General features: G+C 42.8%; 2 protein-coding genes across 2 annotated transcripts; both read right to left on the bottom strand.

Moving 5' to 3' along the window:
• Positions 1-14,976: 14,976 nt before the first annotated feature.
• Positions 14,977-15,663, bottom strand: LOC135679246 (probable CCR4-associated factor 1 homolog 11). Its single transcript, XM_065192773.1, has one exon. The coding sequence runs from the start codon at positions 15,661-15,663 to the stop codon at positions 14,977-14,979; it is 687 nt and encodes a 228-aa protein (XP_065048845.1).
• Positions 15,664-17,132: 1,469 nt separating this feature from the next.
• Positions 17,133-17,804, bottom strand: LOC135679253 (PRA1 family protein E-like). Its single transcript, XM_065192785.1, has one exon. It carries the CDS (start codon positions 17,802-17,804, stop codon positions 17,133-17,135), a length of 672 nt encoding a protein of 223 aa, XP_065048857.1.
• Positions 17,805-21,632: the final 3,828 nt, after the last annotated feature.

The following is a 21,632-nucleotide window of genomic DNA, read 5'->3' on the forward strand; positions in this document are numbered from 1 at the left end:
AACTCTAATGGATCTAGCTCTATTAAGTATTGGATCTCCATCTAACTATCTAAGCCTCGTAGATTAGTGGTTCTCTATCCAATAATCTCTTATTGACTCTTATTAGATTTCATCCATAGGATCCAATAATTCATGAGCTTATTAGATATCCAATAAGATAGGAGCTCCAGCCGATATCTCATATCCGAACCATTAAATATTGCAACACCTACCATATGTGTGTGACCCTTTAGGCCAAATATCGAGCTGGTCGTGAGTCATAATTGTCAGAACTCATTCTAGCTCATTGAATTATTATCTTCATAATAATTTACTCGACTCATCGAGTGCGGACGTACTAGGCCACTACATCGCAGTCCCCAGATGATATAGGAGAATCCAATCCTTTATATCTATCTATCCTCAATTACCATGTACCTGTAGTCCCTCAACTATCTAATATTCCAAAGACCATATATCGAGCATGGTACTATCATGCCCATACGGTTTCTTATCAAGTCTTGCTCTAATCGGATTCACCCGGAGAACTCTTTCTCTCTCAATCCGAATGACCTTGGCCAAGTATTTGTTTGAGCAAGAAAATAAAATATTCCTCTCATGATACCGAGAGTGGATGATCCTTTATCGACACTCAATAACCCTCATAAGGTTGGCTGTCACTCTCAATAACCGGTTGTACTAGATTTGAAAATTTCAAATCTATAAGTCTGGTATCAAAGAATGGAATACTCATACAGGACATCCTTGATGTCTCAAGTCTAAGGACCACATACACTTTTGGGACTACGAAATTACTGTTTGTTAATAAGGCATCATCAACCATCCAGTATTTCGTGAGCAGATCAATTAGTGAACTCATTCTCCAATGAGCACCTGTATTGTATCCTTAATGTCCCCGCACAAGTAGCTATGAGACAAGCTGACTCTATCATATGGACAAGTATACAATGCATCAGTTTGTCTGGTTATCTCGATGTCCTTCTCGAGTAACCTATGACCGGGATTATTTAGGGTCTGTGTTTAAAGGTGAATTAGTCTCATTATCGTAATCCTATCATGATCCAATTCCCATTGTATAGATCCATAGAGATCTGTACAATGTATATATGCAATAAGCAATATAAAGTAAGAAATTACCATAATAATAATAGTAAAAAAGATTGCGTGTCATGTCACACATGTAATCACTTATGTGATTGACTTGTAGAGCACCAATGACTAGCACCTAGGCCACTTGTGTCCAACACCACCTATATGTGTGGTTCAAGTTGCACACCCCAATCTCTCGTGTATCTCATGTGATTGATACACCCTACATAGACTATGTAAGTCAACACACTCTAATGTGCTACTAGATCTAGTGCATCTAACTTCCTTGAACATTTGATGGCTATACATAAGCAGTTAGAGTTAACACACCTAAATGCCCTTGTGCATCTCATTTGTCTGAGATCCCTCGTGTAAGCAATTAACTCTACACGCCATAATGCCCTCATATATCTCTTGCATTTGACACCCACTATATAGTTAGCTTATGTCACCTATCACGACACCCTTACTTGTCTTATGCATCAAACAACCCCATACACAAGCAGTTCAAGTCCACATGCAATGATACCCTCGTACGTCTTATGTGTTTGAAACCTTTGTAGAGGTAGTTCACCTTGGCATCCCAAGATACTCTTGTATGTCTTATATGTTTAACACTTCCTTTACAAGTGGTCCATGTCCACACATCATGACACCCTCAAATATTTCACATGTCCGATAGCTACTAGTAGATTCTTAAAGTCAACATGCCTCAACACTAACATGCCTCTCATGCATTCGACACCGATTAACACTTAAATGTCTAATGCGTCTACACATGCTACATGGGCGGTTGAAGGTAGCTCGCTCTCACATCCTTGTGCAACTAACACCCTCTCATATGTTTGACAATCCTATACGAGTGGTTCAAGTTGAAATGCCTGAATTTTGAAGCATCTCATGCATCCAACAAACCTAATGCAGGTAGTTAATGTCAACAAGCCTCAATTCCCTCACACATCTCATGAGATTGACACTCTTATATGGGCAACCAAAGCGTTGTCTCCTCATTCCATAAAATGCATCCATTTGAGATTAAAAAAAATATATATGTCTCATTTAATTGTTTTCTAAAATAGACAATAATAATTATGGTATTAGAGATGAATATTGAGCTATGGAATAGGACGTTTTCTTCTAATTTTGTATCAAAATGATTGCACACCTCTTATGATTTATCACATGGGTTAATCATTTGACCATTTGATCGCTGCTGTCAGACATATTTCATTCACAATTAAGTTCTAATATTAGACAACCTCATAATATAGTCTTTGCTACATTGATATCTATGTAATATTGCTTTTATCATGAATAAACCACAGTATAATAAATATTTTTTTCCTTCTAATACTAATGTAATAATTAAGATGAAATTCATGAGCATTCCCATCCTCTAAGTTAATAAAGTTTGATAGAAAATATTTTGGTAACCAATCACCATCCACCAACTAATCATTCTAAAAGTGCTAACATTAAAGAAAAAAGTCGAATCACCCACAAGGAAATAACGTGGTGGGTGGTTATGGTTTGTCGATTTCTATGGATAATAATCCATGAGAGGTCATTTGGATTGGCCTTATAGACTTCCGTGGTCAATAGTTCATGGAGGTTGTTCGGGCCTGTTTATCTCTCTATCGGCCCCCATAGACAATAGTTCATAGGAGGTCGTTTGAACAAATCACCCCTACAAACAAAACAAGGGAGACGTTGGGGCTATTATGGAGGATCTCCTTAGTTGGTTAGGTATAAAAGTCGACCCCTGGTGTCGGCCCAGGAGTAGGACCTCTTTCCAAAAACCTCTCACACCCTATGTAATTTTCGGAACTAACTTATGCATTGGAGGAGTCGGGTCAGAAAATTCCTCCTGACGCTAACCTTTGCGCAATAACCCACCAAAAAGCCCACCTCGGCCTGACCTCAAGACCACCTCGGATAGGTCAAGGTTATGCGAAGACCTCCTTAGTCGCGCTAGGACTGCCACAAGGGTTCCACGGATGTCTCTACGCCTTTGGGACAAGACCAAGCTGGGCTGACTTGACCGTCGATGATGCATCCCCTCAATAATTTGGCGCTAGAAGGAGGGCATTGAATATCGTAGGAATGCCCGCCTATGTGTTGGAAAATCTAGAGGCGATATCACATGCGCAGCGAAAGAATATTAAAAACAAAATCTCTAATTTCTCAAAAGATGTGTTCATTGTCGTGCGAAGATTGACGCACAAAAATCGAGAAACTTAAAACTATGTATATGAAAGATTGTATTAACTAGGGAGATCGTATATCTTTGAATCCTTGAATCCTTAACAATTTGGCACTAGAAGGAGGACCTTGAATATAGTAGGAATATCTGCCCATGAACCCTTTACACAAATGGGAAGCTACTTTAATAGTGCAAAGATTGAGTGCTCCAGTGAAGAAACTCTACCCCCAATCTATAGCACCTTTACACAAATGGGCAGCTACCCTCCTTTCCCCAGCTGGATGCAACCACCTCTACTCAGACACTAGGGTATTACTAGCCTCTATTCAATGACTTAGAACTCTCACCTCCGAGGATGAATATGAGGCACTTGGTTGTCCCTGCAAAGGCATTATTAAACCTCACGAACCAAGTGTAGGCGCTCACAAGCATAATGCAGGCAATCGCTCCGTTCTTGTCCCAACTAAGTCAACAGACTATCTTATCATTGCAACCACGATCGATATCTCAACCACCGCTAGCACCCGCACCTATCGGGGTCATATATGTCCTACAAACCGATGACACGGTATCGACACGCAGCGGAGCACATATCTGGTATGCATGAAGCTCTTCTGCCAACCCTACAGATCCAAGTATGTTACGTTTCATGGACTCTACGACATGGCATTTGTGATAAAGATGATCACCCGAGCCCCACTGCCCAACACATTGAACGACTTCTCTGATTTGGTGAGGACCATCTTTGGCCAGATTTATGATCTCAAATATATATCTCGATTTTGTGGAGGACTTCCTCAGGGAGAGATTGGTTTGGTGGGACTATCAAGGTTATTGAACTTTGAACCCGTAGGGATCCGTCACCAAGCAGCATATGACCGTCTACTAATTGGGGCACTCCTCAACAAAATGAAGCAACGAAGGCATGACATAGAGGACGACAGATCTGCATCGGTCCTCTATGGTATAGAGAATAGAAGCGTCGAGAACAGGACTCGAAGGATTGACCGTAGAGGTTGGCCTTACCCAAGACGGCAGCAACACCCCTTGGCTGGCATGGGGTTGGCGGTTTAATTTAGTACATGTACGATCTGCATGTCCTAAAAGAATGTGCTCAGCAGCACGTACTACTGCTACGACCACCAGAAGTCGATGAGACGGCAATGATGCATACGCACCGGTGCTCGAACGCATCCGATGGATGATTACAACGAATCTTAATACGTCATCCTGAGTGTCAAGAAAATGTCCCTCGGAATGGACGATGGAGTCCACTTGACATTTTCTGATAGAGATCTGCAGCAATTTTCATTTGCATCCGTGCCAAATCGAAGACTTAATCCACGACAAGACTCGTTCTTTTACGGTATTCAGAAAATTAAAATGAAATTGATATTCTTTCTTTAGATACGAAACGTGTGCAGTTGATGATCTTTTTTTGTGTTCATTATTTACTGAGAAAAATAAGAAAAAGTTCCTCTGTTTTGACTGCCTAACTGCTTGACACTTGCTATTTCCCCACAGATACAAGCTAGCGAATCCTATGGTTCATGATTTATGTAACAAAACTTTCATACCGATTAAAACTTTCTACAAAATTTGAAATTGAAGAGAACTATTATAAAAAAAACTGATACCGAGAAGAAATTAGTTTGGTTAGTCGTGAAAGTATTATATTTTGAAGATATTATACACCTAAAATGTATTACATCCATAAGGATAAAATTTATTCAATTTGTATTTTTTATATACATTATGGCTGAATAATATTGTTACTTTTTTTTTTCATATGATATATGATTTTCTACTATTAATTTCAGTTTAAATTGGATGTTCTATTTTTTTTTCTAAAATTTCAAACTACAGCGTGCTAGATGATTGATAAGACCCTAAGATCTTATCGTGGAAGAAATGGAAGAAATGGGGATGCTCTGATACCAAATGATAAGACCCTAAAGTCTTATCGTAGGCTCTGATACCAAATGAGAAGACCCTAAAGTCTTATCGTAGGCTCTGATACCAAATGGTAAGACCCTAAAGGTCTTATCGTCGCTCTGATACCAAATGATAAGACCCTAAAGTCTTATCGTGGAAGAAATGGGAGAAAAGGGAATGATAATGATCACTTCGAGGGGATCGGCCTCCTTGATCGCTTCGAGGGGATCGGCCCTCCTTGATCTCTTCGAGGGGATCAGCCCTCCTTGATCACTTCGAGGGGATCGGCCCTCCTTGATCACTTCGAGGGAATCGGCCTCCTAGGGTTTGTCCAAAGACAATAGTATTTTTCATAGATTACCGAAAAGAAGTAGTTACATCCCTATTTATAGAGTTCCACCCAGGGTCCATCAGGACTTGAACTCTAATAATAAATAAATATTAAATAATCCTCTACTTGACTCTAACTGAACCAAACCGACTCAATAAACAACTGGACTAAACTGACTCAATAAACATTATTCAAAAGCTCAGAAAAAGGGTCCTAACAGTTCCTCCCTCTTCAAATCAGCCTTGTCCTCAAGGCTGAGTAGCATCAATCTCAGGGAGCTTCTCTTTCAGCACTTTAACAATAGACTATCTGCAACGCATCACAACCCGTTGATCAAGTAAGTATGGTCTCCACTTTTTGAGAGTGTAAGCAACAGGTCAGATTTTTCAGTGTAGTAATCGTTGCATGAAACTTCTGGCCCTGTATAATCAATTTTATCTTTGAACCTTTGCTATCACAAGTGAAAGTCCATCCATTAATGATCTTTACTTCGAATCTATCATAGTCTTCAATGTGATGGGCCAATCGGTCAACAGTCTCACTATCCATAGAATTGTTAGTACTACCAGTATCAATCAAAACTATAATAGGCTGATGTTCTAGAGTTTCGCCAACTTCCATAGTTTGCGGGTTAGAGTAGTCGGCTAATGCATGCATTGTATGTATGGTAGGTCCAACCTCTTCATTAGAATTTATACCTTCATGATCGGAGTCTACATTCTTAGCTTTCGATTCCTCTCCAATTGATTCAATCATCAGAAGTTGCCCTTGTTTACATCGGTGCTCCATACTCCATTTTTCATCATAATACAAACCCCTTGCTGATCTTTCCTTGCTAATTTTTTTCTCATGTAGATTTACAAATGAGATCGCAGCTATCATAGTACGGGGTTGACGAGCCTTAACTTCACACCGGATCTCTGGAATAAGCCCTTCAATAAATGTATCCAGAAGTTGTCGGTTCGACCAATCTCTAGCTTGATTTGATAATCTTTCAAACTTACTCTGATATTCTAACACTGTAGAAGTTTGATGAATTTTGGCGAGCTGGCGATCAACATTCTCATATTCGGATGGGCCAAAGCGAACAAGAAGCCCTCTTTTGAACTGCTCCCACGAAGGAACTCCGTGAAAAGTTTCATACCAATCGTACCACTAGAGTGCATCTCCCTCGAGTTGGATTGAAGCCACTTCTACCTTGGATTCTTCTAGGGTTCTGTGAAAACGGAAAACATTTTCTGCCTTAGAGATCCAATTGGTCGGATCTCCATCTTTCCATCTCGGAAATTCCATCTTCATGTGTGAGTAATTTGTGTCATAATCTTGGGGCCCTTTTCCTGTATCTTCAGATCTGTGCAACGTAGAACTTGAGCTCCCACCTTGTTGAAATTTATTAAGGCTCCCCAGTAAGTCCTTTTTGAAATCATTAAGTACTTCTTGTAATCGGTTCTCAATTCTAATTTCCAATGTTTCCATTTGTGCTTTCACTGAGTTATCGGTGGCCATTGCGTAAGACTGCAAATCTGTAATCTCCACTCCTGTTTTTGGTGTCGGACAAGGGCATCAACACTGTACATGCAAAGTTACCGAGGAGGTGGACGCTAAGGGCAGTGCTGCGGTCGCTGCGTTGGAGGAAGAGTAGCTGCCCTGTTTCTATCGAGGCGTGGGGTGAGAGCGCCGAGGTTGGAAGGTGACCGCGTTGATGTGGCTGCAGCTGGGGGCAGCGTCGCCAAGGGCCTGTCACTGCGGTGGTTGCGACGGTGCGGATGGAAGGCATCGTTGCTCTGTCTCTACCGCACTACGAAGGCGTTGGTGACGTCGATGGATCGCGTGCGGTTGTGGACACAACAGTGTCGTTGAAGCGACCGAAACAGAGCTTGCTGCGTGTGCTGTTGGAGGGAGGCTGCGGTGGTGTTGCCGAGGTTGAGGCTGCAGGGAAAAATAGGAATCGACGGTGGCAGGCTGGGCGGCGAGCGGCGTCGTCGCTGGCTGGGCAGCAGCGGCGACGGTGGTGGCAACCGTTCGCAGAAGCAAGAGGATTGCCCTGTTTCGGTCACCATGGGGGCAGAGCAAGGGTGAGTGGCGGCGGTCGTTCTCGCCCGAGCCAGGGGGAGCGGCGGCTGGGAGGCGAGCGGCGGTCGCCGCACGGTGGCTGGCAGTGGTAGTGGGTCGGCTGGAAGGCGATGGCGCTCGAGGCGTGGCTGCGATCGACGAGGGGCTGCGGCAACAGAGGAAGCTCTGTTTCTTTCACCGCTGCAAGGAGGGGCTGCGGCAACCGGCGGTTGCGGCTGCGGTGCCGGCGGTCCTTCTCGCTCGAGCGAGATGGGAACGCGAGGAGAAGAGGTCGCTGGCCAGGTGATCGAGCGGAGGCGATGCGGCTGGGAACAAGGGCAATCCGTGAGTTGCCCTGTTTCGGTCGCCGCGAGGAGGGCGACAATCGGCCGCAGCGGCTGCGACCCAAGGGAAGGCGGGCGGCGGTGGAGAGGCAGCGGTGGTGGCGCGGCTGGGAGCAGCGTCACCAACGATCGCCGAGGAGGAGAGCTCGAGCGGCTGCGCTGCGACGCAAGGGGAGGCGGGCGGCGGTAGTAGGGCTGGGATGGACGTTGGCAGCGTCGTCTCCTGGCCGGGGAACAGCGGCGGCGGTGGTCGCCGGCCGGGAAGCGGGGCGATGGTGGGCGCTGGCCGGAGAGAAGCAGCGGCGGGTGGGCTGGCCGGAAGCAGGGGACGTAGGGGTGGCTGCGGCTTCTTCTTCCTCTCGTGTTTCTTCTTTTCCTTTTCCTTTTCCTTTTTTTTTTTTTTTTTTTTGAACGAGATGACGAACTACAGCGAGAACGCCGAGGATCGCTGCTCTATACCAAATGATAAGACCCTAAGATCTTATCGTGGAAGAAACGGAAGAAATGGGGATGCTCTGATACCAAATGATAAGACCCTAAAGTCTTATCATAGGCTCTGATACCAAATGATAAGACCCTAAAGTCTAATCGTAGGCTCTGATACCAAATGGTAAGACCCTAAAGTTCTTATCGTCGCTCTGATACCAAATGATAAGACCCTAAAGTCTTATCGTGGAAGAAATGGGAGAAAAGGGAATGATAATGATCACTTCGAGGGGATCGGCCTCCTTAATCGCTTCGAGGGGATCGGCCCTCCTTGATCTCTTCGAGGGGATCGGCCCTCCTTGATCTCTTCGAGGGGATCGCCTCATAGGGTTTGTCCAAAGACAATAGTATTTTTCATAGATTACTGAAAAAAAGTAGTTACATTCCTATTTATAGAGTTCCACCCAGGGTCCATCAGGACTTGAACTCTAATAATAAATAAATATTAAATAAACCTCTACTTGACTCTAACTGAACCAAACCGACTCAATAAACAACTGAATTAAACAGACTCAATAAACATTATTCAAAAGCTCAGAAAAAGAGTCCTAACAATGATGTTGGGATTTTACTTTATCGAATTAGCATAGATTAACACCAATGGTTTTTCTGCTACCATATGATCAAGGTTTATTAGGAAGTTTGAATCATGAGGATCTTACCCAAGTTTGAATCATTTTGAAAAATCATGAGGAGCTTCTATCATCGGAAAGAGTAAATGCAAGTAACTTGCCCAAATTAAATAGACATGAATCTTTATAGACGCAACAAGTATTAAGAGTTGTTTGATACAGAAACATATTTCTCAACTGTAATAGGTCAAACAAATGTGTTTTTTTGAACATATTTGACAGAATTAGGTACTACAATTGCATTTTAATTCCATAGGCCGTTCGTGTACCTGTTGCAAATACGTACAAAAAAATATGTCATGTATCCTTGATCGTTCTTGTAGGCAACTTTGTTGCATGCTTCACCTCGACGAAGATTTGCCCTGAGCAGTAGACCTGTAGGGCTCGTTGGTGTCGAGTACTGTTTGTTTCGCATGCTTGCATACATCGGATACGTACGAGCACTGGTGCACATGCATCGTTGTTGTCTCATCGACTTTTGGTGGCCGCAGCAGTAGTACGTGCTGTTGAGCACATTCTTTTAGGACATACAGATCGTATATGTACTAAATTAAACCGCCAACCCTATGGCAGCCAAGCGGTGTTGGTGCCGTCTTGCGTAAGGCCAACCTCTGCGGTCAATCCTTCGAGTCCTCCTGTTCTCGATGATAGGGATATAAAGAGGAATAACCTTTGTATATGAACAAATACTAGAAGACCATAATACGCAGCGGAATAAAATGGAAACACAATCAAACAGAACACCAAGATATACGTGGAAAACCCCTTCAATGTGAAGGGTAAAAACCACGGGGCAAACTAGAAATAATCCACTATGAGAATAATGAATATACAAATCTCAATCTTTTGCCCAAAACCCTAGCAACAACCACAAGAGAATAACTGGGATACAAGGATCACGTCACTGCCCACAATATCTAAAACCTCCCCAAGTAATCACAGCAAGAGTCTACTGTAGATTTGATCTAACCTGAGATGAGAATACTACTAGATGATTGAGAACAGTATCTCTACGTTGTCCTTGTCTTCTTCCCTTTCTTTCTCTTCCTTTTTTGCCTTGTTCTCCTTCTTCTCTTTGGAATCCCGTGGCCCTCAAGATCTGCCTCGTTGCTGCCTTTTTATAGCCTTTTTCTGCTTCTAAAACGTAGCCACCACACCCCCCTAATCTTAATTAGAGTTAGGTTAAGAGGGGGTGTGGGCTGTGGGCTGCCCTAGCCCACATGGGCTGAATATAGGCTTTCAGCCCAACAACCTCCCCCTTCAGCCCATAAGGGAGGCTGTCTCATGACTCCTCAATGTGAAGCCATGCCGACCAACTGTCGGCATATCTCCTGTCTTTCTTTTGGTAAGGTTTTCGTCAACATGTCTGCTCCGTTGTCATCTGTATGAATTTTCTGAATCTGCAACTGCTTCTCTTCAAATACATTTCGAATCCAGTGGTATATGACATCTATATGCTTTGACTTGGAATGAAATATTGGGTTCTTACACAAATGGATGGCACTCTGGCTATCACAATGCACCACATAATTTTCCTATTTCAGCCCCAATTCTTGTAAGAATTCTTTCATCCATAACATTTCTTTGCATACCTCTGTAATAGCAATATATTCTGCTTCTGTGGTGGAGAGAGCAATACACCTTTGTAACCTGGATTGCCATGACACAGCTCCCCCTGCAAAAGTAAGTATATAACCTGAAGTGGACTTCCTCGTATCTATATCTCTTGCCATATCTGCATCTGTGTAACCTGTCAACATAGGTGGTCCACCTCCAAAGCTTAAACAAACCTTAGAGCTCCCTCTGAGATATCTAAAAATCCACTTCACTGCTGCCCAGTGCTCTTTGCCTGGATTTGCAAGAAATTTGCTAGTAACACCCACTGCATATGCGATGTTTGGCCTCGTACATACCATTGCATACATTAAACTTCCAACTGCTGAAGCATAAGGAACCTTTTGCATTTTCTCCTTCTCCTCATCACTTGACGGACTCTGTTCTGAGCACAACTTGAAGTGACCTGCAAGAGGAGAACCAACTGGTTTTGCATTGCTCATACTGAATCTTTCCAATACCTTCTCGAAGTATTTCTTCTGTGACAACCAAATCTTCTTGTTTTTCCTGTCACGAGAAATCTGCATGCCTAGTATTTGCTTTGCTGGCCCCATGTCCTTCATTGCAAAAGACTCACTCAGTTCTTTCTTCAACCTGTCAATTTTAGACATATCTTTTCCAAGAATAAGCATGTCATCAACATAAAGTAAGAGAATAATAAAATCCTCACCAAACCATTTGATGTACACACAATGATCTGAAGCCGTTCTTTTGTATCCATTTTCTATCATAAATGAATCAAACTTTCTGTACCATTGTCTTGGAGCTTGCTTTAGCCCATACAAGCTCTTCTTCAACTTGCAAACAAAATTATCTTTACCTTTGACTTTGAAGCCTTCTGGTTGCTCCATATAAATTTCCTCCTCCAAATCACCATGAAGGAAAGCTGTCTTCACATCTAATTGCTCAACCTCCAAGTCCTGGCTAGCAGCAATACCAAGAGCAACACAAATAGAAGACATTTTAACAACAGGAGAAAATATCTCTTCAAAGTCAATACCTTTCTTTTGACCAAAGCCTTTCACAACCAATCTAGCTTTGTACTTTGGTTGAGAACAATATTCTTGAGTCTTCAACCTAAAAACCCACTTGTTCTTCAAGGACTTCATTCCATTTGGTAGCAGCACCAAATCATAAGTGTGGTTCTTCTGAAGAGCATCCATCTCTTCCTGCATAGCAACTAACCACTTCTCTTTCTGCTCACTCTCAACTGCTTCCTGGTAACTCTCTGGTTCACCTACATCAGTAAGCATCACATACTCATCTGTAGAGTATCTTCTGGAAGGTTGACGTTGTCTAGAAGATCTTCTCAACTGAGGTTCTGCGGGAACTTGCTCTCCTACTTCTTCTTGCTCAACATGTCCTGCAGGTAAATCAACACCAGGCTCTACACTATCTTCCTGCACATCTCCCCTATCATCATGATATACTGGAGGAATAACTGGGTCACAATCTGCTAATCCTTCTGCAGAAGTCTTGGCTGGTGCCTTCTTCTTCAAATCCTCAAAGGTTTGATCATCAAAGAAGACCACAACTCTGCTCCTGAACACCTTCTGCTTTTTTGGATCCCAAAGCCTGTAACCAAACTGATTATGTGAGTAACCAAGAAAAATACATTCTTTAGACTTACCGTCCAGCTTGGACCTCTCATTATCTGGAACATGTGCAAATGCACGACAACCAAACACTCTCAAATGCTTGTAGGAAACATCTTTCCCTGACCATACATGCTCTGCAACATCACCATCTAGGGCTGTACATGGTGATAAGTTGATCACATCAACTGCAGTCCTCAAAGCCTCATCCCAAAACCTTTTGGGTAGCTTGGCCTGTGAAAGCATACATCTGATCTTTTCCATGATGGTGCGGTTCATCCTCTCTGCAATTGCATTATGCTGAGGTGTACCAGGAACTGTCATCTCATGTTAGATCCCATGTGACTTGCAATAGTCATTAAACAATCCCGTATACTCACCACCATTATCTGATCTTATGCATTTCAATTTCTTTTCTGTCTCCCTTTCAACCCTGGCATGAAACTCTTTGAAGACATTAATAACCTGATCTTTGGTCTTCAAAGCATAAGCCCAAACTTTCCTGGAAAAATCATCTATAAAAGTGACAAAATAAAGTGCACCACTTATACCAAGAACATCAATAGATCCACCAGGAGTTTTTGTCCTCAAAGGACCACATACATCTGTATAAATACGGTCTAAGGCATGCATTTTTCTAGACAAAGCAACACTAGCAAATGAAACTCTATGTTGTTTACCAACCAAACAATCAATACAAGGGTTCAGATGTATACCTCTAAGATCTGGTTATACCTCTAAGATCTGGTAAAACCTCTCTCTTGGAAAGAGCTTGCAGCCCCCTCTCGCTCATGTGTCTCAATCGCCTATGCCACAACTCCATACTGAAGTCTTTCTCTGTAGCATTTAACTGCTCACCATAAGCTTTAGCCTGCAACCTGTACAAAGTATGACATTTCTTTCCAATAGCTATAACAAGAGAACCCTTACTGAGCTTCCATTGCCCTCTGTGAAATCTGCTTTCATACTCTTCATCATCTAGTCTTCCAACTGAAATTAAATTCAGCCTCAAGTCAACCACATGCCTCACATCCTTAAGTACCAACTTGCAGCCAAGGTTGGTCTTTAAATGGATATCACCCATGCCAATGATGTCTACTGTGCCATAGTTGCCCATCTTGACAATACCAAAGTTTCCAGACCTGTTTGTAGCAAAAAACTCTCTCCGAGGTGTAGCATGATAAGAAGCACCTGTGTCAATCACCTACTCAAGATCCTGACACACACAAGAAAAAATATCATCATAAGGAGACAAAATCAAATAATCACCACCTTGCACTGTAGCTGTAGTATTATCCTTTGACTCTGTAGACTCCACTTCTTTTCCCTTTTTCTTGTTCTTTTTATGTTGCTTACATTGGTTCTTGTAATGTCCTTTCTCACCACAGCTATAGCAAACAATATCTTTTCTTGATCTTGACTTGCTCCTACCCATACGTGAACTGCTTCTAGACTTTAACATTTCTCTGTTATCTGAGATAAGTGCCTGTGAATCATTCTGAGATGTTGCCGAACTCTTTCTTCTCAACTCCTCATTCAACAAACTGCTTGTTACTTGACTCATAGTGACAATACCATCTGGCGCAGAATTACTAAGGGAAACCACCAGTGTCTCCCAACTTTCTGGTAATGAACTGAGAAGTAACAATGCCTGCAACTCATCATCAAGAGACATTTTCATAGAGGATAACTGGTTAGTAATACTCTGCATTTCATTCAAATGCTCAGCAATAGAAGCACCCTCTCTATATTTTAGGTTCACAAGTTTTCTAATCAAAAAAGCTTTGTTGCCAGCTGTTTTTCTTTCATAGAGACTTTCCAGTTTTTTCCAAAGAGAATATGCAGAAATTTCAGTAGAAACATGGTGAAAGACACTATCATCAAGCCACTGTCTAATAAACCCAATTGTTTTTCGATCTAACCTCTTCCACTCATCATCTGTCATAGTTGTAGGTTTTACACTATCCCCTTGCAAAGGTCCATACAAATCTTTGCAATACAAGAGATCTTCCATTCTTGGTTTCCATATCATCCAATTATTTCCATTCAAACTAATCATGCGAGAAATATTACTGGCCTCCATGTTCAAATACAAAAATTAAATCACCAAAACCCCGCTCTGATACTAGTTGATTGGGACATAAAGAGGAATAACCTTTGTATATGAACAAATACTAGAAGACCATAATACGCAGCGGAATAAAATGGAAACACAATCAAACAGAACACCAAGATATATGTGGAAAACCCCTTCAATGTGAAGGGTAAAAACCACGGGGCAAATTAGAGATAATCCACTATGAGAATAATGAATATACAAATCTCAATCTCTTGCCCAAAACCCTAGCAACAACCACAAGAGAATAACTGGGATACAAGGATCACGTCACTGCCCACAATATCTAAAACCTCCCCAAGTAATCACAGCAAGAGTCTACTGTAGATTTGATCTAACCTGAGATGAGAACACTGCTAGATGATTGAGAACAGTATCTCTGCGTTGTCCTTGTCTTCTTCCCTTTCTTTCTCTTCCTTTTCTGCCTTGTTCTCCTTATTCTCTTTGGAATCCCGTGGCCCTCAAGATCTGCCACGTTGCTGCCTTTTTATAGTCTTTTTCTGCTTCTAAAATGCAGCCACCATACCCCCTTATCTTAATTAGGGTTAGATTAAGAGGGGGTGTGGACTATGGGCTGCCCTAGCCCACATGGGCTGAATATGGGCTATCAGCCCAACACTCGACGCATCTATTCTCTATACCATAGAGGACCGATGCAGATATGTCGTCCTCTACGTTATGCCTTCGTTGCTTCATTTCGTTGAAGAGTGCCCCAATTAGTAGACTGTCATATGCTGCTTGGTGACGGATCCCTACGGGTTCAAAGTTCAATAACCTTGATAGTCCCACCAAACCAATCTCTCCCCGACGCAGTCCTCCACAAAATCGAGATATATATTTGAGATCATAAATCTGGCCGAAGATGGTCCTCACCAAATCAGAGAACTCGTTCAAGGTGTTGGGCAGTGGGGCTCGGGTGATCATCTTTATCACAAATGCCACGTCGTAGAGTCCATGAAACGTAACATACTTGGAGCTGTAGGGTTGGCAGAAGAGCTTCACGCATACCAGATAGGCGCACCGCCGCGCGTCGATGCCGTGTCGTCGGTATTGCTGGAAGTCGTGCCCGCTCTGTGCCAACAACTCGATGGAGTCGGGAGAGGAAGCATCCACATCGGGATCGAAATCCGAAAAATTGAACTGCCAACAGCACCCCGGCCATGGGGTGTTGCCGCCTTCGTCGAACAAGGCGACGCCCAGCTGGATCAGGTGCATGTTATCCACGTTGTGCTTCACGTCATTGTATCTTTCTTCTTCGGTGGGCATTGCGAGGGGTGTCGCGAACGAACCCCGGGAACTCCGTATCGATTGCCACTATCGGGTAGGAGCCACGGAGACTGAGGATGAGCTCCAAGTGCTCCACAAGGTTTGCCTTTCCCACGTTGATGGCCATGGCAAGCTGCACCACTCTCTCTGTCGCTTTCTCTTACTTTCTCTTTCGCTTTCGCGCTCTCTTTTCACTAGCAGTAGTGTATGTACTTTGGGGTCACCCTCTTTGGTGTTTATATAGACGATTTCCCGACGCATAACACAGATTTCTAACATTATTCATTGTATTAAGACGATGTTATAATTATTACTTTTTCTATTCATTTTGTATTGCCTACATTGCTAGCTCCCTTTCATCACCAAAGATTGTTTGCCTAGCAATTGGTTCTACGTTCCATATTAACCTTGCTACTTCATTAATTCCCTTCCCTTCTCTACCAAAAATAGGTGTGATTCACCAACTTTCTCAGCTTATCCCTCATTTTATTCCTCACCTACCACAATGGATTAATTTTACTGCTCATCCAGCCCCTCCCTCATCATCGTCATTAATTCTAGACCGATCAATATTAAGTTGTGCCTCCCGCAATGGTTTAATTAGGGCTTTCCTATTCCACATGTATTTGACATCCATTTCCCTTCCATTCGTTCCGTGTTTTGGTTTCCTTGATGATCGAGGACAAAGGCCGCAACTTTGTCTCTCACTAGACCACATCATATTAACCCATTGCTTCAAATCCTTCCCTTCCTCGTGCAATTGCCTGCCCCTTTAACCAATTAGGGAAATACTTCTAATTCTTTGTTCACATATATTCCATATAATTTTGAAAAACATGCCATGTGGGAAAATATGATTAATAATTCCTTTTTTTTTTTCTTCAAACACAAAAAGCAGTTGCTAGTATTTTCAATGCCCATATTGGTCGATCTATCTAAGATTAGGAGCAACGCTGCGATTAACTTTCAACAAAAGACCTTCACCCTTAGCATAGTAGGAAGATGTCAAACCTTTCAAGCTTATATATAAATAAATCTATTGGCTGACTTGGTAGATGCAACCCCATTCTAATCATACTTCCATTTCATGCCTAAGTATCATCACTTGGAATAAGAAAGATATCATAATTGATATCAAAAATTCACTTGAATCTAAAATTGCATTGACCAATTTCTTTAACATGTTACATAAATTTGAATTTGCATGGTTGGTTGATTCCTTTTAGATTTTGCGTCGAATGTGACATGTTGAGTCGATAGTGACCAACTTCTTTAACATGTTACATAAAAACTCGGATATATGTGTATGCACTAATCATAAATTTAAAGAAATATATACAAAACACAATAACTCACGGTCCCATTTGATATTGGGAATTACTATGGGCTTTATTCCCTTAAGCCTAACTTCAGAACAGAACAGTTTGATATACTCTGTAATCAATAACGATATGATCAAGTTGTAATTGTCAAGAAAATAATGCGATCCCGTAAGCGGGGACAACCAATCCGCCGCTTGCGGCCTCTGTTTCATGGAGAAAGCGATCGTCCGTCGTCGCCCTGAACAGCGAATGCAGGCAGATGATCACTGTCCCGATCATGATGGCTCCGAAGACGGTCGGTCCGACATTGGAGAAGATGAGAGCGAAGATCGTGGCCACGGAGAGCACGCCGAGGATGGTCCCGTCGGTGATCGGGCGGCCGCAGAGGACGACCGGCCAGTCTGGGGTGAAGTAGAGGAAGAACCAGGCGGCGGTGAGGGCGATGAAGGCGAACAGGGAGGCAGGGTGCCAGAGGAGGGAGACGGCGAGGACGGAGAGGCAGAAGAGGGTGTAGTTGGTGCGGAAGTAGGCTATGTTATGGCGGAGGCGGAAGCAAGCGTCGCCGGCGCTGGCGGGGCGAGCGAGGGCGGTGACGTCGAGAAGCTGCAGCCACGGGCGCTGGGCGGAGATCAGGGCCCTGCCGTGCTCCTTAAAGCTGGAGACCTGATCGGCGGCTCCGGCGGTGGGAGAGGACGCGTTAGGCGGCGCGGGGGCCGGAGAAGGGCGAGCCTCCGAGACGGAAGGCCGCGATGGGGGCACGGGCGCTGGATCGGGGTAGGCGGAGATGGGAACGTAGGCGGGCGGCGATGTATTGTGCATCTCGGCAGCTCCTCCAACCACGGATTCCTTCTTCTGCCACCACGGTGGCGGGAGAGAGAGGGGAGATGCAGGAAGAACCCAGAGAGAGTGGCAGATGACAAATAAGCGGCCAAATAGGCAACGTGTGGTAAACGCATTCTCGCCCGATTTGGTCGAGTCACCCCGAAAAGTTGGCCAGCTGATATGGTGTCTCTCATGCGTTAGTCGGTCCCGAGGATTTTACTTTCTCAGTTGTGTTTACCAAAATTGCATGTAGTCAGTTGTTTCTGTTTTTACACCTACCAATTTAATTATTTATAAAAAGCCATTGATTGTCTCTTTTTTTTTTACTTAAGAGCCCCTGTTTTCATATTTTAACTGGGTCTAGGAGTTCCCTTCTTTATTTTTATTTTGATTCATGTCTCATGCGTTAGTAATCTTATTTATTGGCAATTCAAACCAATGAGCTCCGATTTCCTAATAGGAATCATTCGTTCAACATTGTTGTGAGTGGTTTAAGTCGGTAAGCCCTAATACCTTATGTATTTCATAATTCCAAAACTATCTAGTTAGGCAATTTCGTGATGTTAGAACCTTATGTGTTTTATGTTTTCGATAATTTTTAGATGGATAGTTCAAGTCAACAAGCTTAAATGCCCTCATGCGTCTTATGTATCAAATGCCGTCGAACATCTTATATCCCTTATGTGACTGGCTCAAGTTGACATGTCTTGACCCTCATATGTCTCATGCGTCCAATATACCCGATGCGAGTCATTCAACTCATCAAATTTCACTATCCTCGTGTGTCTCATATGATCAACAAAACCAAAATGGGTGATTCAAATTAGTATACTTCTAATGCTCTCATGCCTCTCATACATTCAACACTCCCTATGCATGTTATTCAAGTCAACACGCTCTGATCCTAAAAGCATCACATGCATGTGACACCCACTATGGCAGTGACTCAAGATAACATACCCATATGCCATTATGTGTTTCATGTATCTGACATTCCTATGTGAGCGATTCAAGTCAGCATGCTCTAATGCCTAATGTCTCATGCGTCTAGTATCCCCTATGTAGGTAGTTTGATTAGCATGTTGTAATGCCCATACGTGTCTCATGCATCTCACAAGCTCTACAATGGCTGACAAGTTGTGATGCTATCACATGTCTATGTGTCTCATGCATCTAATACCTTTTGCGAGAGCAGTTCAAGTTAGGAAGCCTTGATGCCCATGCATGATTTATGCATTTGACACCCTCTATATAGGTGATTTAAGTCATCAAGCTATGATACCCTCATGCATCCAACATCGTCTATGTGGCAGGTCTACATCGACATATTACAATGTCGATGCATGATTCATGTGTTTGACACCACCAACACAAGTGGTTCAGGTCAAGTCCCAACTCATATATCTAAACACTACTTATGTAGGCAATTTAAGTCAACACGCCTTGATGTCCTCATTTGTTATATAGTTAACACCCTTAGATATTTGACAACCCCTATGCGAGCAGTTCAAATCATCACACCTTGACATTCCTGTGTCTCATGTGTTCAACACCACCAATGAGAGCGGTTTAAGTCAACAAGCCTCGTTACCCTCATGTGTTTCATGCATTCAACACCTTTACATGGGTCATTCAAGTTGGCACACTCAAATACATCCAACACCCTTTATGTGGGTTATTCAAGTCTATACATCCAACACTCTTGCATGTCTTGTGCTTTTGACACCTACTATGCAAGTGGTTAAGTAGACACACTCCAATGTCGTCATGCGTCTTGTGCATCCTATTTTACCCTTATGTGAGTGTTTTAAGTCATGCCCTAGTGTTGCCGCACTCTTGTGTATCTAACCCCTTGTGTCCTCGCACATCTCATATGTTTGACACCTCATATGAGAGATATTCAAGTGGGTATGCCTAGATGCCCTTGTGTGTGTCTTATATCTTACAACCCTACTTTGGTGGTTCAAGTTAGCAAGCCTAGATACCCTCACACATCTAATCCATCTGATACACCATATATGAGCGGTTCAATTCAATAGCCACAATACCCTCATATGTCTAATTCATTTAATAACACTCATATGAGTGATTCAAGCAGGCACATCGGTGCCCTCGCATGTTTGATATGATCGACACTTCTATGTGAGAAATTCAAGTGAGTATACTCAAATGCCCTCACAAGTATCTTGCATCCAATACCCTTATTTGGGTGCTTAAAGTTAGTAAATGTAGATGTCCTCGTGCATTTAATTCGTTTGGCATCTCCTATATGGACAGTTTAAGTCGGTAGCCATGATACTCTCACATGTCTAATCCATCTTTTGCCTCATATGTGAGTGATTCAAATAAGCATGCATCGATACCCTCACATGTCTTATGTGATTGACACCTCTATGTAGGTAGTTCAAGTCAATCTGCCATCACACACTCACATGTTTTATACATCCAATACCCCTATGCATTTAGTTCAATTGGGAATACCTCAAAACCCTTGAGTGTCTCATGCATCTAACACCACCTCTATGCAGGTGGTCGAAGTTAGCATGCCCAAAGCTCTTGCATTTCTCATATGTCTAATGCTTCTATGCAAGCGATTCAAGTCGATGCATCCAGATGCCTTCATATGTCTTATGTATTTGACACCCCATAAAGAGGATGTTCAAGTCAATATGCTACAACACCCCTCTACATCTCATTTGTCTCACACCCCCTAAATAAGTAGTTTATGACAATAAGCCCTAATGCCTTTGTATGTCTTATGTATTCGACAATCCCTATGTTAGCAATATTGGCATGCCCTCGCATGCTCATACATATCTTGCATTTGCGCCCTATGTGGGTAGTTTAAGTCAACACATTCTAATGCCCTCATGCTTCTAATATATCTAACACTTCCTACATAAATAGTTCAATGCATGCCTTAGTGCCCTTGTGCATCTTATGTGACTAACACCCCTTTATATGGGCAGTTCAAATGGCATGCCTTGATACTCTTGTGCATCTCATGTTTATGACACCCTTATGTGAGTGATCAAAGATTGGCAAGCCCCGATGGCCTTATGTATCTTATGTATCCAAGACCCCCATATGGGCACTTTAAGTTGGTATTCATGACTCCCTCACACATCTAACGCATTTGACACCCCCTTAGGTTATTCAAGTAACCATGCTCCTAAGGCCCTTATGTCTCTTATGTGTTTAAAACCCATTATGCAGGATATTCAAGTCTATGCTACACAATGCCCTCATGTGTCTCATGCATTCAACACCCCCTATGTTGATGATTTGAGTTCAGACATCATGATAGCCTCTCATGTCTTATGTGTCTCTAGCCCCTATACTAACAATTCAGCATACTCTGATGACCTCGTGTATCTCATGCGTCTAACACCATCTTTGTAGCCAATTTAGGTCCACATGCTTGATGCCCTTATGCCTCTCGTGTCCAACACCACCTACACGTGTGGTTCAAGTTGCACACCCCAATCTCTCGTGCATCTCATGTGATTGAGACACTCTATATACAATATTTAAGTCGACACACCGTAATGAGCTACTAGATCTAGTGCATCTAACTCCTTTGAACATTTGATGGCCCTACATGAACAGTTAGAGTCAACACACCTAAATGCTCTTGTGCATCTCATTTGTCTGACACCCCTAATGTAATTAATCAACTCCACACACCATAATGCCCTCGTGTATCTCTTGCATTTGACACCTACTACATAAGTGGCTTGTGTCACTTGTCACGATACCCTTACTTGTCTTATGTATCTAACAACCCCGTACACAAGCAGTTCAAGTCTACATGCAATGATACCC

The sequence above is a fragment of the Musa acuminata genome, chromosome BXJ1-1, assembly GCF_036884655.1.
Source record: "Musa acuminata AAA Group cultivar baxijiao chromosome BXJ1-1, Cavendish_Baxijiao_AAA, whole genome shotgun sequence".
Classification (NCBI taxonomy): Eukaryota; Viridiplantae; Streptophyta; class Magnoliopsida; order Zingiberales; family Musaceae; genus Musa; species Musa acuminata.